The sequence below is a fragment of the Onychostruthus taczanowskii genome, unplaced genomic scaffold (assembly GCF_017590055.1).
Source record: "Onychostruthus taczanowskii isolate IOZ18803 unplaced genomic scaffold, ASM1759005v1 scaffold24, whole genome shotgun sequence".
NCBI classification, from domain to species: domain Eukaryota; kingdom Metazoa; phylum Chordata; class Aves; order Passeriformes; family Passeridae; genus Onychostruthus; species Onychostruthus taczanowskii.
This window is the reverse complement of record NW_024499684.1, coordinates 7,984,402-8,012,362: the sequence shown is the minus strand read 5'-3', so window position 1 is coordinate 8,012,362 and position 27,961 is coordinate 7,984,402. Positions and strand designations below refer to the sequence as shown.

The window sequence follows — 27,961 nt, the reverse complement described above, 5'->3', positions numbered from 1 at the left end:
GCTGATGGATGAGGAAGAAGGAGAGGCACTGGTGTGATTTTACACCACCTCAGTTCAGGTGGTGCTGCTTTCTCTGTAAAGGGCAGAATGGGGACAGTTTCCAGGCTGGGAAATCACTGAAACTAACCAAGAGCAATCACACCTCTCGCAGGGTAAAATTCTCCGACACCTGCCAAAGCCTTGCTTTTGCACATTCACACCAATTTCAAAAGAGTCTGTTTTTAAACTCTGTAGTTAAAAACGTGCAGCTCCTGTGTGTCAATTAGCTCATGAAGGAGTGCTGAGCGCTTCACATTGTTATTTACAACAGCACAAAGAGCACGTCATGTTGCCTAATCAGATGTCAGTGACTTGCACCCACACTGAGCTGATCTAAATAATTGCACGGTTTGCAGGACAGCAGCAGACAGGACACAGCAGATGGGAGATCACTCAGTCCCATGTAGTGAGTGATTCAATGGAGCAGTGATTTATCAATTGCACTGTGCAGTAAATCACTGCTGACTTTATTTCCTGCATTTAACAAGCTGCTCATTAACTGGGAATATAATAACTAGGTTTGGAAGATTTATTACGTAATCACCTTTAGAATTCTGTATTCACTTCTGAAAATTCATGTGGATTTTTTCATTCAGCAGGAACATTCTTTCTTTGTATGAGTCTAGAAAGGAATTCTGTTTTACATAGTATGACTTGTCTGTCCAGCAGCTCCTCTGTAGACTCTGCAGTTCCTGTGCATAGGCAGATTACTCAATACACTGTTGCCGGTCTTTCTCTGTAGCCTCTAGTTGGGAGACACTGATGCTTTATTTGCCTTTCTAGTTTTTACAAACCTGTCTTCAAATACTGTTCCCTGGTTAATAGCCATGTTGGACAAACTAGCATGGACAGTCTTGCCTTTGTGGCGCCTGACCTGCATTAGAGCTAAACAAGGTGACCCTAAGCGTGCTCTTCTTGGTAAAAGTGCCTAAATTCTATTTGTCTGTGCTCCCCCAGCAGTCTGTCAGATCAGATTTCCTGTGTGGGCAGAGGACACCGAGAGCTCCAGCCCCCGTAAGAGCCGTGCCTGGTGCAGTGCTCTTACCTCTGCCAGGCAACCGCCCAGCCCCAGCTCTAGCTACAAACACTGGAGTGGCAAACAAGGCATTTCCCACGTAGGCGAGGCTTGTGTAAGACCTGCAACAGCCACTGATGCTGATAAACCAAGCTCCCTATTCTTCTGGGAGAAAAGGAAAGGAATGGCTGTCGTGGATGAACTTAGAAATCTCTCTGTGCCGTTGTATTATCTTGGACAATCCCCATTAGCAGCTGCTTAGAGGAAAAAGTAAGAACCCCAAATGTTGGGTAGTGTCCTTCCAGTTTCGTGCAATTTGCAATTGTAGGAGTTTCCCTTTGAGTTTCCTACTGAGTAAAGTGGCCCTCTGAACACTTTCTCCAGCTGGAGTCTATTTGACAGTTCTCTAAAGTTTCTTTCTAAGTTTGGAATATCTTCCATCTAAGTTTGGAATATCTTCCATGAGTGTCTCTCCCTCTTTCTCCAAGTTTATCATTAAATTCTGCAAGCCATGTTTCAGGGTGTGGCAGACAGGGCTGCCCAAAGTACAGTTCAGTAAATGGATGTGGATGTTACTGAGAGCTGTGATTCCCAGTCCCTGCTGGGTGGAGCGTGGTAGCTGCAGATGGCAGGATCCTTGCCTGCCCCTCTGGCCCAGATTACTGCAGCTGAGGACGTGTGGCACACAAAAAGGGGATGTTTGTCCTCAGCCATGGCAGTTCACAACTTACTGACAGATGTAAATGTGCCAAGAAGAGATTAACTAAAGCACAATATGTTCCAGTTGCTCTCATAAACTCCATTTGAGCTTGTCAGAATTTTCTCTCCCTGTTCCATTGCTGTTGTCCTGTAACTAACACCTCAGTTTATTTCTCCCAGGCCTCAAATACTGATTCATGAGGGTATTTAAAAGCAGAGTCCAAGATGCACTAGAGTTTGGGTTGGAGGACCATAGATTGTAAGTCTGGCACAATTTTGTGTTCTGGTACAGGAAGAAGCAGATTTTGCAGGATGGACTTTCCTTAGGGTCATGTCTCAGATTGAAATCATAGAACCATAGAATCATTTCAGTTGTAAAGGACCTTTAAGATCATCAAGTCCAACCATTACCCCAGCACTGCTAAGGCCTTCACTACACCATGTCCCCTGTAGTGGAAAAATCTACATGACTTTTAAATACCTCCAGGGATGCTGACTCCACCACTTTCCTGGGCAGCCTGTGCCAGTGCTTGAAATACAGACCCTCAAAGGTTGAGGCATCATCACCAAACCTATCCTCTCACTTCCAAGTGCAACATGAACTTCCCTGGTCAGCCCTCTCCAACATAAACTCAGGCCTGTCCGTAACATCAATTATTATTAATTTTACTAATAAAACTAATTCTTCATTCTACCCAAATGGCCTTACAAAGCAGAACAAAGCTATCAAAGGCAGATCTGCCATGAGAATCAAAACCACTGGTGCTCTTCTCCTGCTCTTCTGAAGAAGTTGGGCCTTGAGGATAGAATTTGTGTTCCCATTTACATGAAGTAAATGACAGTTCTGTGTTAAGCTTTTGAATCCCAATAGAAAATGGCTCTGTATGGCACAAAATGTCCTTGCAGGGACAGGAAGGGGACGAGTGAGTACCACAGGCATGAGACATGTAAATCACAGCACTGTCAGAGGTGCTCTGCAGTGAGAGATTAGGGTGGTGTAGGAATCTGCAGGGAGCAGAGTCACATGTGCCTAAATCCTTCTCTGTCCCAACAAGACACCCACAGCAAGGACATCCACCTGAGACTGCTGAGAATTTTGGAGCGAGGCTGTGGGCATGGTTTAGGTTTAGGTTTAGATTTAGGTTTAGGTTTAGGTTTAGGTTTAGGTTTGCTTAGAGCCTGAGCTCTAGCAGTCAGCAAGAATTCTCAGTATAAACAGTGTCCCTTACATTTCCTTTAACCTACTTCTGCGTTTCATATTGCTGGTCTTGTCTGTCTGAAAGTTTTGGGGTTTTACCACTTTTGCTGTAACTTTTGCTGTTATTGAAAAAGTGCTTTACCATCCTGTGTGGGAAAGTCCACAGCACTGTCAGCCCTTATCAGATTTCTTGCTCAATGAGGTCAACTGGTATTTGGATATTGTTGTATTGTGTCTACAAAGGAAAGGAAAAAGCATACGGCATGTAATCTGAAAGTGGTTGTGGTCTTAAAAGTCAGATTGGGCATAGAAGAAGGCTGTTAAGTTTTTTTTTTCCAGAAGTCAGAAACTATTAAATATCTAGAGTTTTTGTTTGTTTTTTTTTTTTTTTTTTACGTGCTCTATTTTCAACTTTTAAGAAAAAGGTGGCCAGGAAGAAATTACTGCTAGGACACAAAAACCCCATGAATTTCCCACATGAGTAGGACACGCAAAATCTAAAGTGCTTCATTTCAGAGGCCTTATCTTTGAAATATCATTGTGACTGATACATGCATATATATATATATATATATATATCTGATATATATTCATATATATACATATACATATATCACTGATATATATTCATAAGGTATGTTCTAATCATTGCTAGCTAGAAACAAGTATGGGAATAAATGTCAGTGTTTGTATATGAATTAATTCTGTGCATATGTGCATGTATTTATATTTCTACATGTAAAAAAAACCAGTGAGCTTCCATGGTTGGCTGGCAACCCATACTGGCTTCAGTTCAGCAGATCAAATCCATCCTTAAGGAAGTGTAGTGAAGAATTATGTCTTTCTCTCTGTCCTCACTTTAAATCCTTTACTCAATATGGTTTGTTGCTGCACTAGATTTGCCTGGCCCTAGGAAATCACCACGTTTTCTTTTGACTGGGTAATATTTCTAAAGCATACTGAAATCTGAGTAATTAAGTTCATTCTGTGGTCTGCATGTAAATACTCATGATCTCAAGCAAACACAGAAATTGCTTGCAAGTCTGCACAGTGTGGGAGCAGCCTGTTAACCTGCAGTGCCTCAGTAACATCAGATATTTCACAAGCATGTGTGTGTAGTAGTTTCTATGGATCTCAATTTATTACCAACCTATGACAATCTGCTGGAACGACCTAATACTAGTAACTTTTAGCAGTTACACTATTTTTGTATATAAATTATTCACCTGCTCTTAGCTAATTGATTACTCAATGCTGAGATATCACAGAGCTAAATATATCTGTATCACCAAACAGAAACAGTGGAGCTGCAAGATTAAAACCAAAATCACGAGGGGGGCCGGATGGGTAGTTCACAAATATGGGTATTTGACAAAACATGTACACAGCTATGTGGTCTCTTATTTTGGCCCACAGTAAGGACCAGTCTGTAGCATCCACATCATCTAAAGGTAGCTCAAATTTGGGTTCAGAGATGCATCTTTTCAGTGTAGATGCACAATTGAGATAAGAAAAAACTCCTGTGTGACTTTTAGTCCTCTATTCATATTATTCTTTTCTGTAGGTGATTTAATTAATTTACCTCTCCATTAACAACTATGCTCTGGTTCCTATAATGTAGGTCAACTAATTAAGATATATAAAAATATTTCCCCAAGGTCATTTGTTTTGGGAACAGTGAATATGGGACAATTCCTTTTATGTGAAGAGTTCAGATCATTTCAGAAGAAGCAAAATATTATAAATGGCGACTTTGGTGGTGAAATATATTTCTAACAAAGATGCAGTCCTTCTGCTCAGAGGAACTTTCATAACAGCTGGAGCAAATCCATTAGACATTGCAGCAGGCACTACAATAACTTCAGTAAAGGGCACGAATTTTGAGATGGGGTGGAGTGTATTACCTAAGTCCCTTATGCTTCTCAAAGTTACTTAGTTGGGGTTTGTTTGTAGCCATGAAATGTATTTTAAGAACTATCGTTCCTGTGAGGCATTGCTCTCACTGGAAAAAACAAACAAACAAAAAAAGAGTACAGGGCAGAGAAATCAGAACTGTTGTCTGTATCAACTAACAAATACTGTATCAACTAACAACAAGTTCTGTTGAAACAAATGTTCTTACATCCAGAATGTTCTTTTATTACATTTTAGGAGGTAAAGTACAGCAACTGACTCATTACTCAAATTTCATTTGAGCTGTTGCACAACCTCAGTTAAGAATACTTTTCAATTGAAAAAGGCCTTTTTAGCACTATGAGAAACAACAAAAAAAATCCTCTTAAATGCCGTTATGTAGGTGGAATGTAAGTTTCTTCTACTCAGCTACTGGCATGCTGTCATTTCTTTTCATTCCATAGCATCAAGATAATTTTGAGATTTTATAATTAGACCAGCCTTGGAATTTCTTGTAGTGATTTCTAATTCAAAATTGGATGTGATATTTATTGCTGATTCTTCTTCTACTGCAACAGTGAGACTTTTGTCATATACTACCTACAAAGAAGATATCATTGCAAAAAAATATAGTCTTGTTAAATTTTATTTACATTCAGAAATAGGAGTTTCACAGTGCTTTGAACTAGCCAGAGTGCTGGACCAGAGATATTTTTACCACTGTGCTCATTTTTGCAAGCCAGTAAATTATTCCCTCTGACTTCCCTTAAGTCTATCCAGTGTTGATATTTTTTCTGTGATTATGTTTCCATAACACTGCACACAGGTTCTTTCAGTCCTTATTATTGTGTTTGAAGCCTTGGGTAGTAAAAGAACCAGTATTTTCAATTTTAGTAGCTCTCTATCTAATTAGATAAATTTATAAAAGTGATGAGAGTGTTTTTTTAGTTAATTTATTAAATTAAATATTTTGCTCTTACATACCCATTTTCTGCTCTTCTGGCTGTTGAAAATACTCCATCTAATGTTCCATCTCCTAGGCACCATATGTTTTTGTAGGACAGGTATGGAGAGCTCCTGCATGAGTGCCATTTCTGCTGGTTCCACACCTGTCATGCAGTCAGGTTTTCACCAGCACAATAATTTGGGAGCACCAGTTATGATTTATGCTGGGGGTTCTTTTCAGAAAAGCTCCCTGGTTTCATTCTAATTGATGGCTTCAGTTCCTCTTCTGAGAAAAAACTCCTTATCAGGACAGGCATGTGTGATAGCAAATCCTGGCACAGAAAGAGGATCTGTGAGTGGAAGTGAGCCAATGAGTTTGTTAGAGAAACACAGCTATGGAAACAAAAATCCTGAATTAGTTTATATTGTCATCTGAGCAGGATGCACAAATAGTAACTCTATGAGGACAAAGCAATTGAGATTTAGCTAGAGGAGATATTAATAGGTTGTGGTAATCTCTACATAATATTCCTGCTTAGTGTTTCATTATACTGGATAGGGTTTTTTAAGGCAGCACATATCACAGCACAGAAACCATTCTGCCAAAATTATTGTGACAGAGACTTGCAGAATGACCTGACAACCCTGGGGAGCTTGGTCAACCGTTCAATTATGTTACTTTTTCCTTCTGTTGTTAAAGAAGAGGGAAGGAGAAAGAGTTACTGAGATGAAATTGTCTGATATGTGTCTGCTTTATGGTCACTGTGGTGGGGCCCTTCCTAGAAGTGTGCTCTCAGTTACCCGAAGAAGCCAGCTCAGATAAATACCTATGACTGAATTTTGTTGCAACAACACAATACAGTGCAGGGTAAGTTTATACTTATAACAACAATGCTGCTAATTGCTATTTGCACAGTCCTAAGTGATATAAATAGCTACCTTTGATCTAAATACCAGCACAGGCAGGGGCTGATAGAGAAATGCATTTCTAAAAGTCAAGGGTGATAGGTAATAGCAGAGTTTACCTCAGTTTCAAGGTTTCACTTACAACCTTGGCTAAAAACAGGTCTTTTCCCAATGCTTTGTTGTCCGTTGCAGCTCCTACATTCTAACCCTTGTTGAGGAACTTCCTCTGTGAAATAATTTTTTTCCTCACTGCAGCACGGCATGACTAACTTCCCGGAGACAGCACTATTGACAAAGCAGAAATAGTTTTTTATTACTCTCTCCTTTCTTATCATCCCTGTCATGCTGGCACTTCAGGGCTTCTCAAAGCTCAGAATAATGGAAAGTGGCTCAATGTGTGAGATCTTAGTGGTGCTGCAGGGCCACAGGATATCACAGCTGCTGAAGTGAGAAAAAACAGCCCAAATGGCACCTCTGTAAAATCCCCCTTGTGGGAAATGTGGTCTTGGTGTGTCCAAGGCCACAACGTTTCCTTAGAAACCCAGATCAATCATTCAAGGAAATGTGAGCCACTTCATGCAGTGTAATTAATTTCCATACCAAGAAGTTTCCTTTGCTGGAGGAACATCTGACAACATCATATCAGTGAGCCTGTGTGTGATCCCTGCCACAAAGACACCCAGATTCTGCCAAGCAGGGATGGCAGCAGGGGCCCTGCCATTCTCAGGGCTTTGCCAGGTCAGTGGTGGCTGAGCTTCCTCTGCTAGGACAGGTTTAACTCCCTCCACAGAGTGAAAGCTGGCAGTGACCTCCTGAGCAGTGTTTCACGTCACTATTTCCATGCCAGGAAAGCTACTGAGTCAGGTATTTCTGGGACCAGAATATTCTACCTTTATCTAGTTCTGGTGGTTTGGTGAGTCTCTTTGTTTCATGGGGGAAGGAGCAAGTATACTTGAGTGGAATAAGTTTTACTAGCAACAGGATGCCTACAGATAGGACCTTAGGGATTTCTCAGATTCTGACCTTTAGGTCAGATGCCTAATCCTTTACCATCCCTGCTGAGACGGCCAGTTTGCTTGGGAATGGTCCTGGTGAGGAGTTATCCTTGTTGAATCTGCCCATAAACTTCAGCAAGCTCGGAGTTTTGTTGTGCTTGGACTGCTGCCATGCAAACCTCAAATCCTTGTAAAATTTCTCTGAAATGAATGAACAATACAGTGTGGAAGTTCTCTCCTACCCCTTTACCTCACACATCCCAGTTACACCAGGAATTACTTCTAACCTAGTCATGCATGTCAAAGGGGAAAAGGGGATGGGAAGAGCTGCCTGTGACAATAATCCTCTCAGTTGCTGCCTCATATTTTTGTTAAATCTGATACTGGCAGCAGGTGTGTGCTAAGCTCCCCTCATTGCCCATGACAGTCATGGAGCAGCTCCAGTCCTGGCACAATCAGCAGTGGAACATTTTGGGGGAGGTCTCCCAAACTGTGGACACCTGAGTGGGAGCAGAGTCACCAGGAGCCCACAACCAGTGCAAGAGTGACCAATGGGACCTGAGTGTGGCCAGAGGAGCACTGGTACAGCCTCACCCACTGCCCTACCTTCTGCTAGACACTGCAATTTAAGGCATCATGCCAAGGCAGCTGTGAAATCCCAGCTATTTTATAACAAAATTTGAAACATCAGTTGAAGGTAGGGTCTGGTTTTCTCAGTATTCATAATGTTTCTCAAAAAGCAGACCATAAAGGAGTAATAGCCTTTGAGACCTGAATAAGTGGTCCCCAGCTAGCCTACAAAACCACATTCCTTGAAAAAGGATTGGGGAAGTCCAAAGGAAACCAGTGAATCTATTGTAGTAGCCAAGTAATATTTTAGTCAGTGCTTTTGCATTTCAAGCTGCAAGCTGAAATGTAGCAATTTGATTTTCAAATGCTTGGCCAAACCATTCAAATGAGGCTTTATAAGAAGTGTGATTGTTTGTTTAACCTCAAAAAGGACATCCTAAAATATTATGGAGAATGAGGGAATCCCCTTATAGTGGATGTAACAGTACAGTCATGACTCAGGATCTAAAGGGCTGGTGGGGTCTGGCTGATGGGTGGCTGTTGTGTGACACTCAAAGACAGGTAGCCAGGTCTGGCTGATGATGTGACACACAAAGCCAGGTAGCCAGGTCTGGCTGATGGTGTGACACACAAAAACAGGTAGCCAGGTCTGGCTGATGGTGTGACACACAAAGCCAGGTAGCCAGGCACAGGCAGTGTGTGCAGGGAGATGCTGGATGAATGCTCCTGCTGGTATCGATGCCAAGAGTTGCCTACACTTTCCTGGCCTCAGGTTGTGTGCTGCTCATGGCTGGCCACACTCCAGTTCCTCTAGACATTATTCCCTAGTGTCCTTCTGGGGATGTGTTTTGGCTTGAGGTAGCCATGCTTAAAGACTCTCGAGAAGCACAGGCCAGGAAAAGAACACCAGGTGCTTGTCCTTTCCTACTGCTCACACCTCTGGAGGAGCTACCCTGAAAACTTTGTTTATAACACTAATAAAGACAACTAGATAATATGGGATATTTGATGCATAAAAACATGAGAGACCTAATGCAATTTTATTTTAAAATCTAATTAGTTATTTGTTCAAAAGTTAATTGGTCACATTCATGTTTCTGTGAAATAAGTCAGGCATCTTCAAAATATATGTCTTCAAGTTACTTAGAGCATTAAACTAATATTAGAAATGAAAAGTTCAAAACATAGTAAAAGTATTTTACTCTAATCTACTTTCATATTTTCAGACTGACATCATCGTATTGCCTATTTTTGCAATGTATTAAAGGATGGAAGTCTAGCCACTGATTTTGTTTATTTTATAAAAGAAATTAAACAAAAATATTATCATAGTTCTGATGTATAGTTTCATTTTATTCAGTATTAGTTATTTGTAGAAAATAAACCTTTTTTTTTTCTTCTTCTTGGGATTTTTTTTTCCAATTTGCAGGAATAAAAATGACAGAAAAATCCAAGCTGAAGTTTTAAATTAGCTGAAAAAAATTACAGTCCAAGATGTGCTTAGGTCTTTTAATCTTATCAACAAGGCACAGGATTGAGGAACTGAGAAATGACCTTCAGAGGGTTTTTGTGTGTAGTCAAAGGCATAAACAGGAATATGTAAGGAATATTATTTTTTTTTCTTTCTCATGTGCTTGGTTAACACTATGACTCTCTACCTTCTTGTCTTTCAGCCACATAATCAATGAGCTGATAGAAACAGAACGGGTTTATGTAGAAGAACTTCAAAGTATAATAGAGGTAAGAAACTCTTCTGAAATTACTTTTTTGGTGCTTGACCTCTAAGTCATCACTGCAGGTGCACATCCTTCATGGGCTGAGCACTCCCACCTCCTGTTTATAACACACAGGCTGTGTTGGCAAGATAGCTCAGCCTTGGAGATGGAGAATGGGAAGGATGTTGTGAACATCCTTCCTCAGGCCTTAAAGGAAAAGGCACCTTCTCTGGCCCAAGCTCACAGAATGACAATTTGCATGGTTCTGAAAGTTATGGACAGAGAGAGTTAATAATGTCTTTTCAAAATATTACCAATACGTCTCAGAAGCAGCACTTTGATGTCCATGGGGCCAGCCACTAAATTCTGTGAATCTGCATTTGGAAAATGATTGAGGAAAAAGGAAGGCACCCCTCCTGCTCTTCTTTATTGTCCCATGTTGTGCTTGAACACAGAAAAAAAAGCTCATGCTGCAAATATAATTCTTGAACTTTTGAAAATGATAGGATACCAGCATATTCAGTGTGTGTGGAGTCTGAGGTCCCCAATCTGTGGGAGGACAGAAGCTGAGTAGGGATCAATCATGCTTATATTTGGGTGGGACTTCTGGGACCTGTGGTTGATTCTTTATTGCATTTGTTCCATGGGAGCTGGCAGCTCTGGTAATTGATGTATTACTCTTGAGTTTAAAATCCGAATGTTCTTTTCTCAAAGTTATTGTTGAAGAAACACAATACAGCTTTTACAAGAAACAAAAAAAAAGTCCAACAAATAAATCCAAACTAACTCTTGCGCAATGAAGCAGGGTAGCAGAAAGATATCTACCTGTCAATCTTAGCAGTCCCCATCCCTACATGACCCAAATGGCTTTTGAATCCTAGAGACATAATTTTGTCTATTTTTTCTCAAGCTCGTGACCTGTTCATTTGTGGTTAAAATGTGTTTGCACAGTTACAGGGTAAAATCTCTGGGGAAAATCAGAAGCATCAGGAATTCATGGGAGCAACAAAGCAGCAGGCATGGGAGAAGCTTTGTTTGCTCTGTGGAGAACAAAAGCACATGAACTTTAGGGCTTTCCAGTCCTTTGAACACAGTACTTCTTCCCTGGTAAAAACAGTCTGGTTTTATTTTCCGCTCTTGCCTGCAGGGATACGCTTCAGAAATGGACAATCCCAATTTAGTACATCTGATTCCATCTGCACTTCAGAACAAGAAGGAAATTCTTTTTGGGAACCTCCCAGAAATCTACTATTTCCACAACAGGTACCTGGGAACTGGTGGTTGTCCTGCATCCTTGGGTGCCACCATCACATCCAGTGCTTTTCTGTTGGGTGCTTTCTCATGCTTATACCTACACTGGCAGGAAAAGTCATTCTCACTTGGTCTCTGTGTGTATCCTGTAAAACCCACGTGTAGAGAACGCCTCCAAGATCATCTATTTCATCTTTTTTTTTGGGTGAAGATTGTACTCTTTGTACATTTACTAGTGATTTCCCCTGGCAGGTTCCATTTTGAATGTCAGCTGTGGTCAGTATATTACCACCTCTCTTGGTACACTGGAAGATGTCACAGGACTAAATCCTGATATTTTCTGTCTGGCAAGACACCTTTGTGAGGAAGTTTTCTTAGTGTTCAGCTAATTTGTCCTGTGTTTCTGTTATCAGATCAGAAGATGTTATATATTTGATAACACTTTTCTTTTTATCCCTCATATAAGATCACCAATTTTCCCAGAAGCCATGTCCATACTGTGGATAAGAAAACCCAGAGCCCATAACTACAGAATATAAGTTATGAACAAGATAAACCCTTTTGCAATCAGCTTTCAAAACACAAAGTTTAGGGCTACTTCTATAAATGTCTTGCTTTTCCTAGCCTTGCTTAAGCACGACTGGCTGTAACCAAAGTGGGAATTGAGGAACTCTTTTGAATAATAATTGCCTGTAAGATGTAACAAATAGTTGAACAGAATAAATTTAAAAAATCTCTTTTACAAGTCTTAATATTATGCCAGAGTAGTTAATACATAGTAGAAAAAACTATTTTCCAGTTTATATATTATTTTCAAAGATTGTGTCTTCCACTTGGAGAAAGATATTCCTCTCCCTTTGCAAGACCACTCTTTCTTTCCCTAAAGGTTTAGTGCATTGACAGTCACTGCAGAAGCCTTTGGACTACATCCCATATTTTCACTGCTTGCTGATTGAGCAACTGCCTCTGACAGAGCATTCCTCTCTTTTCTAGCTGTTCTGAAAAATCCTTATACCCAAATGGAAAGCAGGTATTTGGGCTGCACATTAGAAACAAATTTCAACAGCCAGAGGAATCAGATGTAGCAGATAAAATATGATAATATTTGTGATTTAGGGAATCAGGTGGCAGCCACATCCCATTTTTCTAAAATATGTATTTCTTGGTGTGTTACCTTCCCCACTGAATCCTCATATTACAGAAATGAAAGCTTTAAGTTGGATTTATACAAGCTAACATACAATGTGAATGGGATTTTACATTACTCTTTCTCTTTTTTTCTCCCTCTCAGGATTTTCCTTAAGGAGATAGAAAATTGCATTGAAAACCCTGAGCTTCTTGCCCGATGCTTTTTGAAAAGAGTAAGTGTATCCTTTTTCAGGTTTGAATGAGTATCTATGGTCTTATCCTACAGTATTTACAGATTTACTCACATCTTTTCAGCCTGTTTGCTTTTGTGAATGAGGGAAACTCCTCTAAGCAGATAGTCCCATATTAAGCCACAGTTACCAAGCATATATTCTGATATCTGACCCTTTACCTGGTTTACTGACAGGAAGAGATCTGTTACCAGTGCTTTACAAGTATTTTAAGTCCCATTTAAAAGAAAAAACCCAACAAATAACAGAGATTCAAATGTTTGACATGCTTTTCATATCAGACATATCTATAGCAGGAGAATGATGTAACCCAGACACCACCCTGCAGTAAATAAGCAGAGGATGGTGTCACAGCAGGTTGCTCTGAGTGCAGACAACACATCCTGTTCCTGCTTTATCTTATCTCTCTCTTCTCTGCACAATTCAGGACACTTGGTCCCCTAGAACTGTTCCAGCTCTGCTGCTGTCCTGCATGGACCCCACCATCCCCATAAGACTCTGTGAGGTTGATTCCCTTTATTTCTCCACACAACTCACCAAGTGGGATTCTCCCCTCTGCTGAGGTGACTCTCAGTGCCCAAGTGCTGCAGCTCTCTCCAAGAGCTGCCTGTGATGTCCCTCCTCCACCCCCACTCAGCCTGACCATTAGTTCTTTCCTGCAACACAACCAAAGGTGCTTGTTTATATAGCACTCCTTCAGGGGCCCTATTAATGAAAAAAAAAATCTGTTTTGGTGGTTTGCTACTGCTTCAGAGTTTGACAAAACTGTGTGAATAAGGCTCTGTGTTTTGCACAGGAAATGGAAGTGGCAGGAGAAATGGGAAAGTCTGTCCACTGTAGTCAAAGGTACCTCCTGCTTCTACTGTATACTACAGGCAGCATTTGCTGCTTTTCCAGAGCACGCATTAAATACAGCCATGTTTGGATGAACCAGTCAGAGGTGCTGAGCACTGCCACATTACTAAGGTTTAATGGGAATTTGAGCATGTGATACTTGCAAAGGGTATGCTTCCAATTTACAAACAGGTCAGGCTGAAGAGAATCACGCAAGTGTAAATGTGATTATATGTCCATTGAATTATTTTCTGTTCAACAACTCAGCATTTAGAGCTTGAGTAAATGACACTACTAAGGCATATGTTGTTAGCCTAGGATTCAGATACTGGGCAGGAAAATACTGTGGTGAAATCATTATGCAAATGAGGAAAAGCAGTCTTTGAAGAATGCAGACCTCTGAAACCAAGAAATGTAAAATAGTCCATGTGCTGCATATATCCCTAAAGAATGCAGCTAAATAAAAATTCTTGATATAGAAATGTAGAAATGTTCTGATTCTGCAGGAGGTTCAGATTCCATATTTAAGTATTGTAGCTTGTCTCTCTGTAAAAACAGCTGTTAAGTCAAATTCTCCTCACTATTATACCAATATGAAGACAGCACTAAAGCAGGGGTTCAGGTATGAAGTGAAAGAAAATCAGTCCTTCCATCACCTTAGCTCATCAGTTTCTGTGGCCTCATCAAACCACACTAAATCTATCTAATAAGAGGTTAAATCATGCATTTGCTTTCTCCCTATTTCAAATTTCACACTAAGAAAGCACAAGCTTCTCTCTTGAGATGTCTCTGCTCACACAGTAGCACCTTTGATTCCTGCCCTTATGTTCTGTTTTTAGAAGAAGCCACATAAAGTCCAGAAATGTGTTGTTTCTGTTGGACTGCCTTTGGGAGGCACAAACAAAAGTCTGGTTGTGTGTTTGTGCTCCCTATGATTTGGCAGCTTTTTATGCCTTCCTGCTGAGCAGTGGCTTCTGGCTGGCCCGTGAGTTACGGCCGTGCTTGCAATGACAGGGGCAAACAGAAGCAGCTGCTGTTCCAAGTGATGCTGAGCTCTGGGAGGAATCACACTCTTCAGGTTGTCCCCCTTTGTATGGGTGTGACCATCCTTCTACAACAACAGGCTGGGTCTATGATTGGAAACAGACAACTTTTTAAAAATTCATACTTTGAAGAGTTTTACTCTGTCTGATCACACCGGGCCTTTTGAGCCCTGATTCCAGAGCTGCTTGAAAGTATCCTGAGAGCTGCAGTGAGACACTCTGGTGCCAGAATCACTCCATCCCCTGCCAGCCATTCCTCTGCCATGGCCCCACACACCTTCCCAGCTCCACCAATGCCACCTGAGCAGCTGACAGCATGAATGTGAACCCTGCATCTCAGGTGATGGGAGAAACAGCCTGTGGAGTCTCTCTCTGGCTTTGTCTCCTGGAACATGGCAGCAAAATCTGGTAAAAGAGGAGCCAGAAATGCCGTTCTTGTTCTCCCTCCCACTTTGCCTGACCTCGTTTAGGGCATGATCTTCAGAGGAGCTAAATTAGAAGTGAGCCAGCTCAACTTTACCCACGTGGCAGCTATTTTGCCATCACCAAGATGCCTGACCTTCCTTACAGCTGTGTGGTCAAGGACTACACAGCATTCAAAGGCAGGAGGGATGTGCACTGAATTCCTTTCAGAATGGTCTTCTGGTGCTTTATCTGGGCTGATCTGCTTTCCAAAGGCTGATCTGCTTTCCAAGGGGCTGAGAAGAAGGAAACCTTACCAAACCAAGGCAAGAATGCCCAGGATGGAACCAAAGGTGTCAGACTGCTTACCAGAATGTGCCAGGTGATGTGTCTGGCAGGAGTGATTCACTGTGGATTACCACACTTCACTTATTCATATTGCTAACCTCAAAAAAGGGAATAGTTTAATAGGAGCCAGCAGTTGGAACATTTGGTCATTCAGGGAGAAAGAAGCATTTAGAAAAGAAATCTACCTGTGAAAGAACAGTAGCAGCTGACCAGAAACCTGTGAGTTTGATTCAAAGGTCTAAATTCTGGACTAATGCAAAAACTATCCAAAAATCAGCAGTCAAAAAGATAATTGGAACTGTGCATACATGCCATGTGCATTGGAGCTTACAGAGCTGTCAGGGTCCAAATCAGTGGAAAGGAAAAGCATTGCAGGACAGAGGAGCTTGGTGTAAAAGTACCAGCAAGAAGTCAGAACCTTTGCATGTGAAAATAGAGATGTGTGGAATATTTAAGACTGGGATTTGAATAATTAGACAATCAATTATTTCTTGGCATTTTAAAGTCTGAGCCTAATTCTATTCATAACACTATTGCAAAACTTAAAGCTGTAATTAAATATGTAAGTATCTGCCTTAGCAGGTGTCAGTGATTTAGGCAGCAGCGGATTGCACTGGAATAGGGTGGTTCCACTATGGCAAATTACTGGTAAATTGCTGGTTATTGTACCTTTTCTTTAAGTTTAAATTGGTTCTTTTCTCTTATTCCTGATAGTTCTCTTGTCTGTTGCTCTCTGTGCTCTTCTTACCCAGTCCAGTTAGGTTTCTGTGGGCTAGGATGAGATTGTAATTCTTGATTATGCTTTGTTGCTATTTTTAGTTCTGTGGGGTTTACCCCCTGCTAACTTCCCTCCAGGGCAACATGTACAAACAATTATATTTTTGTGAAGAAAACTCCGCACCTGTTTTGAAACAGAACCATAAATATTCTATGGAGTTGCAACAGAAGAGGTTTTTGTGTTGCATAATCCTTGACACAGTGTAGTGTTAGGTGGCACAGCTCTGATTTCCCAGCTGATTCATCAGGGTGATGTCAGGATGGGTCTGTAGAGGAAGACAGCAGCAATGCTGACTTCTTCTGGTAATTGTATAGAAGGAAGTGATTTCCCTGCAGCAACAGTGTATGGGAACTGCCTGGTGGACTGAAAGCACAGAGGAACTATCTGGGAATTGCTGAGATTTATTTTTGGTGTTTGCTTTGCTTTGCTGAGGTCACATCCAGCAGGGTAGGTACAGATGAAGGTGGGAAGTTCCCGGCTGGTCGGGCACAGCCCTGCTCAGGAGCCCCATGGCACTGCCCCGTGGCCACCCGGGGGCACAGGCAGCAAGCCCAGGACCTGGCAGGGGAACACCCATCTCTGCATCCACCCACAGAGCCCAGGCAGCCCAGAACACCCGCTCCAGGCTTTTGTAGAGATTGTCTCTGTTTTTACTGAAGTCAGGGAGATTTTTGCCGTGGACCTCAGTGAGAGCACTTGGAGTGTAGTCAAAGCTAAATAAAGTGAATCCACCCACTTCTAATTTGGAGAGGACAAGGTTTAAGCACATCCCCCTGCCTGGCCTGGGACATCAACAAGACAAACTTCCTCCTTTTTAACTTGTCCTTGTACTGTTGAAAGCCAACAATATTTTTGAAGTGTGTTGAACTGGTAAACCTTAGTCATCATTAACAATTACAGTCTGTGCAAATATTATTAATAAAATTGTTAATAAAGCTTAAATTTCTAATGTTTCTTTCTCTTTTTGTTTTGTTTTGGTTTTTTCTCAAACCATCAATTCACCTCCCTGAAAAAGATACTGGTTTTGCTGTTAGATTATTTATCTTCCAGTCTACAGTCTCCTTGCTTTGTATGAAAAGTGAGGAAAAAAATTTCTCACTTTTAGGTGTATTTAACTTAATTAGAACTAAAAATCAGGTTTAGTGGTTTCAGTATGTTTTTTACAGAGTTATTCCATCTAATAATTACTTCATGTCTTAGGATGGAAGGTAAGAAAAAGTGTGATTCAAGAAAGACACTCTGAATTCTTTTTCCTTCCCTTACCTAAACTCTTCTTTTTTTGCAGAAGGAGGACCTCCAAATATATGAAAAGTACTGTCAGAACAAACCAAGGTCTGAAGCTCTCTGGAGACAGTGTGGAGACAGCATCTTTTTTCAGGTGGAATTTCGTTGCAGACTAGCAGTGCAAAGCCCTCAAAGCTCATTTTCCCTGCGAATCTCTATTCTTTAGGGAACCTAGAGTAAAACACACATTTTCCTGCATGCTTCTTATACTGATGGCAGGTTGGCAGGTGCCCACTGTGTGTCAAAGTGTTCTCTACAGGAGACTGGGCAGGTAGAGCAGTGGGTAGATTTCCTGGACAGGAGCCTGGCTCTGCAGGCTATACCCACACCAAAAAGTGCTGGCTGCTTTGCAACTCCCAGCTGATTGCAATCTCATCAGCAGGGAATGCCAGATTTCAACACCAAGTGGAACCTGAACATTAGCTCTTGTTTGGATATATTTTCACTGTGGGATAAGGAACCCAGAAATTCCTATGCAAATGGAACAAATTTCTCTCTCAATTAATTCACAGATTTATGATCTTCAGATTGTGAAATGATAATGGTCTTGGTGACTTGCCTGTGTTTCAATAAACAATTTTATTTTTCTTCCATGTTGTCTCCTGCAGGAATGTCAGCGTAAATTGGATCATAAGCTCTCACTTGATGCTTATCTCTTAAAGCCAGTTCAGAGAATCACCAAGTACCAGCTGCTGCTAAAGGTAAGTTCTCCATGACAGTGCAGAGAATTCCAATGCGTGGCTTGTTTTACTTCCAGAATTGTATATCAGTCAGGAGTACCTGGATATAAATGCTCACCCAGTTCTTCAGCAAATAACTCAGCATTTTTCAGTTGCAAAATGGTAGAAAACAATCTTCTACAGGGACTTCCTGTTCCCAATCTATTTTAGATTTTAGATTAGGCTTTTTCCCCATAGTTCCCAATCTATTTTAGACTGGGAGCTGCTATTATTTAGCAGTACTTATACTAAGTAATAGCAGTATACTATTACATGTATAGCTTTCTCTATATAAAATATTTTACTACGTTTTTAACATAGTATTTTATTTTCTTATTTATTTTTTATTTCTCTTTAAACAGAAATTGAGCTTGTCTTTATTGTATCGGTATATGGTTTTACAATTTGAAAACAGGAACTGATGCCTTAAATCCTGTCAGTAACATCTGTCCCTGTTTAACAAAACTCTTTCAGCTCCCTGAAGTAATAGTTTCCCATGGTTGTGACTCAAATCTTTCAGAGGGAGCCACTCCCTTTTGCTGCTTCTTTTTAAAAGACACAGGCAGGAACAAATTGTCATTTTTCCACAGAGTGAATATGTGAACTTCCTCTTGATTGGTTGGAACCATGAGTGGTCCATGCTTGAAATTCTGGTCTGAACTGGGCAATAGAAAATATATACACTCAAAACAATGATTTTTTTTTTTTCTTTTTAAGGTGGTGGCTTAAATTTGTGTCTCCATCTACTCAGTTCTTAAAAATAATACTTACTGACTTTCCCTACAGGAAGGTCATGAAAGTGAATTACATGCTGTTCTCAAGCCTCTGGGCCTAAAGTAGTGTTATGTACTGTCATGAAATTTAGCATTGAAATTTGCAATGAAGATTTTAGGTTGCCATTTAACTTGCTAACAGCTACTATGGCACTGCTGAAAATGTGCCAGTATAAGCCATGGGAGGGCCTGGTTGGCCATTCTTGTATCTCTGTGAACTGCTTATTGACTTCGTGTAAACCTATAGAGTTCAAATATTGAATATGGATTTTGACAAGGATGTAACTTCACTGATTCCAGTAGATTTACATCAACTCTATTTCTTGAAACTATTCTGTGAGAAGGGAAAAAAATGTCAAGGTCTCCAGGAAAGCAAGAGTAAAACAGATTTTACTTTTAATTTGAAATATGACTGTAAATAAACCCAAGATTAGATCAAGGAGTAAAATTCTCAAGCAAAACAGGTCTCAGCCATTGGGGTTTAAAGCTTGTCAGACCAGTTTCATACTTAGCAACAACACATTGGCACTGGCATTTACTTTGTCAGGGTTTATGAGGTCTGGGAAGATGGTGCACTCCATCCCTGGCTGCAGGAGCATTTAAAAGTGTACAAAAATGGAAGCCAGTGAAAAATTGGTAGCAAACAAGTGCTTAAGAAACTGTGTGCCTTGAGTGGTGGGCAGACTGGATTTGAATTGTGGGTCACAATTACTGCAACCCTCTGGTTTCAATCAGTTTAGCTAATATGCTCATGCTGATAAAAGCAGCATGCTCACATCTCATGAGATCCATCCTCATTCTGGAAAATGTGCAGCAGGTACTGTAGGAGTGCATCCTGCCTTTGCCTTCTAATCCCTGGTTACCCAAGCACTTGAGGAGGGACTGCTGCTGTTTGGGGTTTGCAGGAACTACCTTTTCCATCCCTATTTTACAGGAACACAAGCACCTCAGCTTTTGGATTAGATATTTCCAAACTCAAAATGTCAAACCTGCCAAATTCAGACTAGAAATTAATTCATATTTTTAACAGTGGTAATAAGTACTGGAACTAATTGCAGAAGAAAATGGGGAATTGTCTAACACCTGAAATAATTATACTGAGTTTCTTTTCTAGCAGATGTGAAGAAAATAAACCCCTTATGTAATTCTATGGCATGCAAGGAGTTAATTGCAAATATGTCAGAATGGTCCTGTCTGTCTTAAACGAACCCTTTAAACTTGAGAATGTTCAAAAGATCAAAATGTGTGTCCTCAATGACCACACTAGTGGAATGTCATATTTGACGGTTTTTGGGTTTTTTTGTTCCTCTTTTGTTTTCCTCTAGTTCTGTTACTTTGTTTATACAACACAAATTCCAGGAGGATTGTCTTACAGTGTCTTTTGGTATCAGAAATTCTCAAGTATTCCCCATATCTTTTTTTAATCAGGAAATGCTGAAGTGCAGCAAGAATTCAGAAGGCACTGCTGAATTGGAAGAAGCCCTGGCCACGGTGCTTGATATCATCAAATCAGTAAATGACTCCATGCACCAGATAGCAATCACAGGATATGAGGTAACTGCTGCTGTTCCTACTCTGGTCTGTCTGAGCCATCCCATGTTCCTGTCACCACTGGTCATGCTGTGCCCACGGCTGGTACTGTGCTTTATGGAGCCTGTGCCACATTCCTGAAGGGTGTCACTCAGAGATGTGTTGTGATGACCAAAAATACATCTCAGCACACCTGTCACACGGAGCTGGGGTGTGAATGTGGGGGCATAATGGGGAAAATGCAGGACTTTTGAGTAATTGCACCCAAAAGTAGGTGAGAGGTACATGTGGCAGAGCTAACTTAAGAAATTTGCTGAAACTTTGTGACTCCTGTGCAACTCAAGTGTTTTCAAATCTTTTGCACTTAGGGAGAAAAATGTGGCTTTCATTTAAAGTGGGTACTGGAATCCATGCCAATGATTGGCAAGCTTGTTATCTGAAATGTGAAATAACAACCACGGTACAAATCAAAGGGCACAAATATATGTCTCTGCAGAAGCTCCATTGAAGTCATATGACTTTCAAGATCTAGTGCTGACTACATAAAATGAGCCCTTAAGTGAGAAGTGGAAGTGATTGACACATAAAGGAGAAACAAGCCTGGCAAAATGAGGCCTGAGAATCATGTGGTTGCCCATTTTGAAATAGCTGCAGGGTGAAATGTCAAGAAAGAAACAATATACTGAGTATTGTTCAAAGAATTTTTACATCACAGTAACAGGCTTTAATCCAGAAAAACTATTTTGTGCAGAACCTGATTTCCTGAGAAGGTGCTGAGGTCTGTACAGACAAGGTCTGGGTGGGAAGAGTTGCTCTGTTTATCAGGATGGGAGTGGCCCTAGGAGTTTTGATTTCTATGGTTCTCTTTTGTGCAAGTGCATCTGGTAGCTGAGGAACCCATGCCTGCTGCTAACATGATTTTATGAATAAATTCAACTGCTTGCTCATTTAACTGCTTGTCAGAGATCCATTGCTGCACACAGCTGCAGATGTGGACTGTGCATTACACTTGGGATGAGAATTTGAGTTCTGCCTGCAGTAGCTGCGCTGGGTTGAAGGTGAAGCAGTGGCCACTGGCAAGCACTGAATAGGTTTGGTGATTGTGGATCAGAGAAACATCACAGGTCATAAATACAATCTTAGATCTCCTGAACCTGACAAGCTTAAATAAAGCAGCACATGGTCATGGCTAAATCTGAGTGTCTCAGACACTCATTTTAGTTCATTTTAGAAAAACTCTTTAGAGCCTGTATATTATTATTGCCGACTTGAACCAGTCAACATGGACACGGATACAGCACACATTCTACCTCCCAATTTCCACTGTTTCTTATTAATTTTCAAAGGGAAAGGTAGCTTTCCTCCTGTATTTCTCAGTTTAAATGTATGTACTTGCAGCAATTCAGCAAAAAATTTATTTCAAAACAGTTCTGTAAAGGGAAGGGAAGAAGAACTTCTCCAAGAAAGGTAACATATCATCCTGAATAGGGGGGATTTATCCAGATTCCTGTCCATATAAATGCTGAGGTCATCCTTTTGTCTATTCCTTGCTTTAAAGTGTGAGTAGTTTTGTACTCAGGAATTCAACAGAACATTGCTGTTGCTTTTCAAATTCTACTTTTGAATTTTCCAGCCTTTCATGAAATACCAGATAGTAACTCCAAGGACTAGATTTTAGCCTCTGATTTCTTAGCTGAACTGCAAAACATGACACAGTGGGACATGGCCACTGTTTAGCCCAATGCTGACAGCATTCCTGAGATGGTTTGTTACATGACTATTAAATGGGGTGAAAGTGTGAAAGAGGATGTACCCAATAATTTCTTCTCCCTGTTCCACCTGTCCCAGATGCTCAGCTGTAGTGCCAAATATACACCTCCCATAGACAATGAAACCACACCCCATCTTGTGGAGTCTTTCTCATACAGCCATGATAGAAATACTTGCCTGGAAAACCTTTCAGAGAGGGATAGTATGGCAGTAGGAAAGCAGGTTTGGTGACAGCTGATGAATGCTCCCAACTGCATATTCTGTTTCTTGGACTTGGGCACATGCACATTTGAGGAGTTGAACTCCTGTGTAACAAAATGCTACCATGTAAGTCTGGGGTTGGTTTGGTGTATGTTTTTTATTTTTTAGCAAAACCACAAAAAAAAGCTCAGAGAGCAGAAGATTTAGATGTGTTTCCTACTATTACCCTAATATTTGTGGGTAGTTTGTCCATGAATTATGGTGAGGGATTCTTATAAATTATCGTATGTATTGCTCATCTTCCATAAACATGGGATACTATGAAATGCTCAAACAGGGGAAAATTATATTTGAGATAGTGACCAAATCCTCCACTTCAAAGAAACTTCCTTTAGGATGAAATATTGCTGTCCACTAGCAGAAATAACAAGAAACTGTGTCCTCCTATTTGCTGCCTATGCTGAAGAGAGTGCAGTGCTTGTGGGCTGATATTCAAAGTGTCCTGTGGGATTGCTGCAGACTGCCATCCCTGTCTGTCTCATTCTTGTCTCCCATATCACTCACCATTATCCCAATCCAGAGTTAAGGCTGGAGAGAGAGAGCTGTCACAAGAGTTGAACTGAGCTTCTGGATCTCAGTGCTGTATTGAACAGTGCCTGGAGTGACAGAAGCCTCTCACCATTGTCAGAACAATGTAGAAAATATGCTTGGGGTTTTTTTTGTTTTTTAATTTAGCTTTGCATATCAATGTGCTTTTCACAGGCTTGCAGTTTATAGCTACATGCACCTATAGATACAAACACCCACAGTCCTGTATGCACAACGGAAGTACCGAGGTCTAGATATTAAAGATGACAGACTTATCTAAATTGCTGAGGGTTTCTGAATGGTTTGGAGAGTCTAATAATATCCTGATATAGAGTGTAGAAGTACCTAATAAAGCTCTGGTTTTGCAGTTGAATGTAGGGTAGAGGAGGGGGAGTGAGAGGGGAGAGCAGGTTGCAATTCTTAGTATAAGAAATGAGACATTCCCACTTGAAGTCAACATCTTCACCTTATAATCAACAGAACATGCAAATGTTGAAAGTAAGTACTTTAATAATGCACTGGGCTTATTCCCTCAACTTATTATTCAAAGCATTCCTAGGAAAACTTGTGTTAAGATAGTTATGATTATCATAATTTGTTGAATCCCATTACCATATAGGTATTGCCATGTCTTATATACATACCTTCCTCCACTCTTAACATGGGATTGTTCTGGTGACATCTGAGCTAAATATTTATATCAGTTGAAGTATTTTCCCATCAGTGGTCTTCATACAAGAGCTTTAATTTAGAAAGGTCTTGTTCCTGCCTAGTTTCACTCTCCCTCAGGTGCTTTTATGGCTCCTTGGTGCATTCACTCCCTCTTTGCCCAGGGCTGTGCAGTGTTGCATAGTTTGCAGATGGTGAGCCAAGAAATTATTGACAAAGCTTGTAAAGACTGTTTTGAAGGAGGGAATTGCATACCTACACAGCTCTAGGCACTGATCCGTGACTTCAGGCATCTAAGCTCTTTCAAGGTTTTGCCCAGGGATGGAGGAAGCTTGTACAGGAGTGGAAACTAAAACTAGATCTTCCAGAATCAAAGCCTTTGTTTGGGTATTGGACTGCACTGGCCCTTCCTGCTGCCTTGGAGTCAGGGGCCTTGAAACCCAGTTTTTGTCAGAAGAAGCTTCCTCTGAGGTCACCAGAGGGGACAGCCTCTGTGTCACATCCAAAGAGATCCTGAGACGGACCTTAAATGCTGACTATGGTTGGGGAGACAAACTGGGAATTGTGGACATGGAAACTGGTGAGTTAATGGTTGTGGGAAGAAACCACACAGGCTTAGCAAGGGGACATGTGCACTCTCCAACACAAGGAATGCCTCTGCCTGGAACCTCAAACACCACCAGAGCAATGAATTGTGCCTGGGACTACCCTGGTTTGAATGTGATGTATGCTCTCTCTCTTTTCCCTGCTTGCTAGGGGGATGTCAGTGAGCTTGGCAAGCTGTTGATGCAAGGTTCCTTCAACGTATGGACTGACCACAAGAAGGGGCACAACAAGGTGAAGGACTTGGCTAGATTCAAACCAATGCAGAGACACCTCTTCCTCTATACAAAGATGCTACTTTTCTGCAAGAAACGGGAGGAGAACACGGATGGCCACGAGAAGACAGCTTCATACAGCTTTAAAAATTCATTAAAGGTAATAAATGCAGTAATGGTGGGGGAGGGAAATAAGTCTGGTGTTCTCACCAACAGGGATGTGTCCATATGGGAATTTGAAGAAGGTGCACATATCTGGAGCTGTTTTGCACCCCTGAATAAATGACAGCTCCCATTTAGTTTTGGGCTGGAGCAAGACCAAGCTATACATCCTGCAACTGCAGATGTGAACCTTGTTCTTTGCAACTTGATACAAAGGGGCACCTTGTGTGATCTTGCCCAGCATCCCATAAAGAGAAGCCAGACTGAATGGACCTGCATCTGTCATTGTTCTGCCTAGGGGCATCCTCCAGGTGCAGTTCTATTGCAAGTTTTACTATTGGCACAGCTGAGCAGACATATTCTGTGGCAGTAACACCTACAGATGAATCAGTGCAGTAGAAGTGCCCTTTTATTTGCAAGAGTGAAATTTCCAGATATGAGTCAGGACATTTTAAGGTGGCAATCACAAGTAGGCCACATTATCCCTCTAAGCACATTGGTGTGACTTTAACCAGCTAACACAGATCATCAAGTGTAATGTTCCAAACTTATTTCAGGGTACCCAGACAGGAATTGTAACAGAACCTGCTTCAAGGCTTGAACCAATTCACATAAACATTTCAAGTTTCTTCCTGTAGAGACAGAAGGAATGGTGGCATAACACTGTCTAAATCTTTAAATTAATGCTGATGTGAATGTGAACAAGAGGCATGAACAAATGCAGTAATAAGATGAGAAGCTGGTTAGTAGCAGCTGAACTTCAAGACTGATTAAGAATTTTTCATTTAAGAAATCTAGAATTTTTTTTCTTCAGGTTTTTTGTGTCTTCTGGATTTTCAGACTGGTCATTAAATCTCACAAAGCCCTATTTCATCCCTCTTTCTCTCCCACCTCAGCAGGTCAGTGACAGCAAGTGAAAAAACATCTTCCTAAAGCTGAAAATTTGTCAAGGTGAACAAGAGCCAGGATGGGGTTGAAAACTGATCCACAGATCAAGCAATAAAAGAAATGAGGATAAATTCAAGATCAGACATTAGCTTGGGTTAATTTTGAACATTCTTTTTCCCTTTAGTAATCAAAAAGATGAACGACAAATTAGATATTAAGAAATAACATGCTCTGAATTTTACTTTTAATGACTCCCAAAGGTGTCAGAAGTGAATGCAGCCTTTTAAAAATGCTTCTCAGAGGATCAAGTTTAAAGACTATTGATATTTTCCAGATTCCAACTTCTTGTTTTCTATTTTGAAACAGATGAGCACTGTGGGCATTACAGAAAATGTAAAAGGGGATAATAAGAAGTTTGAGATCTGGTATAATGGCAGAGAAGAAGTCTATATCATTCAGGTAATGACAATCCTTTTTGTCTCCAAGGGCTTTACTTTCTTTCAATTGAATTGTTTTTAAGAATGTTCACTGTCCTGTATACTCCAGAAACAATAGCCATTGAAAGCTTCATTGTTGAAGCACTTTCCAAGGCACTGAAATGGCTAATTTATTGTGAAAATGGTCAGGATTTTGACCAAAAGAAGAAATAAAGTAATGGAAAATTCCTTGGAATGCTGGACAGAAAAGCAAGGACAGAACTTTGGATTTGTGGTAACTTTTCCACCTTGAGGAGCATCTGCTTTGCTCAAAGCTGGCCACAGTGTTCCAATCCTTGGCAAAACTGAGAGCCAGTGTAGGTCCAGACAGCACAGTGCTTGGCAGCATGTTTTAACTGGATCTGCTTTGCCTTGTCCTCTTTTGTTCTCAGGCATCTTCTGTTGAGCTGAAAAACACCTGGATTTCAGAGATCCGCAAAGTCCTGACAGGACAGCTGGAGGCATGCAGAGGTAGGGCTCACAGAGCAGCAGCTGGGAATGAGTCCTTCCCCCTGTAGCTGTGTGTGACAATATGGGGCTGGGACAGCTCACAGTGCCAGCCAGTACCCCCAGTGAAGCCAGCAAGGACCAGCTGGGCAGTTGCAGCATTGCTGGGGTTTAAAGCCATGTCCTGATCAAAGAAAATTTCTTGGACTTTTATAAGTGACAGGAATAACTATTCCATTCACAGTTAGTCCCAGGAACATGGTTTTCCTCTGTTTCCCTCTCAAGCCACAACTCCAGAAGCATCCTTCTACCTCAGCATGTGAGGAGATGGGGTGTGTTCTCTGTGTCTCCTGGATCAGAAGATCTTCCACATCTGTGACTGGACACAGCAACTGCTCCTCTGTCTTAGTGTTTAATTTATTTTCTTTGGGCTTTGAGGGTTTTTGTTTTAAATCTAGTCACCTCTCACCCTATGTTCTAAATCCCGGTTGTTCCATCTTTCCATCCTAATGACCTCCCTGTAAAACATGGCTCATGACATTTCCCTCTCTCAGAGATGTCACTATGAAGGTTCTTTGTGATGTGTTCAACACTGTGAATGATTGAAGCCTCCTAAGAACCTAAGATAATGACACCCTTTTTTATATAAGATAGTGAATCCCAGACAGACAAAATTCAGTCAGGTTATTTCAGATAGTAAAAGAACATAGTGATGAAAGCTATCATAGATGCTATTCTATTTATTCTCTTAGGACAAAAACCCCCCAGACTTTTCCTGAATCTTGGCATTGCCTCTCACCTTGGTCTGTCATTTTCTGCATCTCTTATACACTTTAAAGCAAGGTCAGCAAAGCCTCTCCACCCACATCCTTTAGATTCCTAAGCAGACTTTGTCCAAGGTGGAAACCTGTGTCTGTGCTTTAACTTTAGAGGTCTTTAATTGCCTGTTTCACAAAGACAATGAGTTCTTGCATCCTCCTTAGGTACAAAGAAACAATTATGAATGTTAACCTCAGCAATTGAATCCAACCCATAACAATACACTTATTTACAATGTTTACTACTCTGGTCTTGTGTTCCTGATCTTGTCTTCATCCTTTATCCTTTTTATTCTGAATTTTACTGTGATTAGTTCACCAGGAACTGCTGAGGAAAGACCTCAAGATTCTTGTTAGTGCAGTTTCGGGACTGGATCTAGAGACTTTCTGATATGGTTTGTAATATTTGCTTCTGAAGTATAAAAGCTGCTTACTTAGGCTACCACAGAGTTGCTAATGGAGAAAAAGTACATATTTAATAGGATAGAGTGCTAGTCCTCTATTTGTGTTTCTAGGCAAAGGAGATTAAGCTTGTATGTTACCCAGATGAGCATTTGTGAAATCTCTATAGCATACAAGACCTATTAGCTGTTAGAGTTGCTTTGCATTTTCCAGAGAAAAATAGAGGAATCAAGACTGATTGAAGCATTGAACATATATTTGGATGTTCTTTATTGTTTTACCCTAAGATTGTACCATTCTAGAATATTTCAGGTTTCAAGGGACCTCAGGACATCACAGTCCAAGGTTCTGCTCAGAGCAGAGTCAGTTATCGGTTAAACAAGGTTACTCAAGACTTTATTCAATC

At 40.8% G+C, this 27,961-nt stretch overlaps 1 protein-coding gene across 1 annotated transcript in view; it reads left to right on the top strand.

Moving 5' to 3' along the window:
- The window catches only part of MCF2L2 (MCF.2 cell line derived transforming sequence-like 2), a 115,522-nt gene that overhangs the window by 67,368 nt on the left and 20,193 nt on the right, over nucleotides 1-27,961 (top strand). The window contains exons 16-24 of the mRNA XM_041406012.1: nucleotides 9,934-10,000; nucleotides 11,123-11,238; nucleotides 12,518-12,587; nucleotides 17,296-17,388; nucleotides 17,903-17,995; nucleotides 20,215-20,340; nucleotides 24,301-24,522; nucleotides 25,779-25,871; nucleotides 26,281-26,359. Coding sequence (XP_041261946.1) covers nucleotides 9,934-10,000; nucleotides 11,123-11,238; nucleotides 12,518-12,587; nucleotides 17,296-17,388; nucleotides 17,903-17,995; nucleotides 20,215-20,340; nucleotides 24,301-24,522; nucleotides 25,779-25,871; nucleotides 26,281-26,359 — 959 coding nt within the window. The remainder of the gene's footprint in view (nucleotides 1-9,933; nucleotides 10,001-11,122; nucleotides 11,239-12,517; nucleotides 12,588-17,295; nucleotides 17,389-17,902; nucleotides 17,996-20,214; nucleotides 20,341-24,300; nucleotides 24,523-25,778; nucleotides 25,872-26,280; nucleotides 26,360-27,961) is intronic.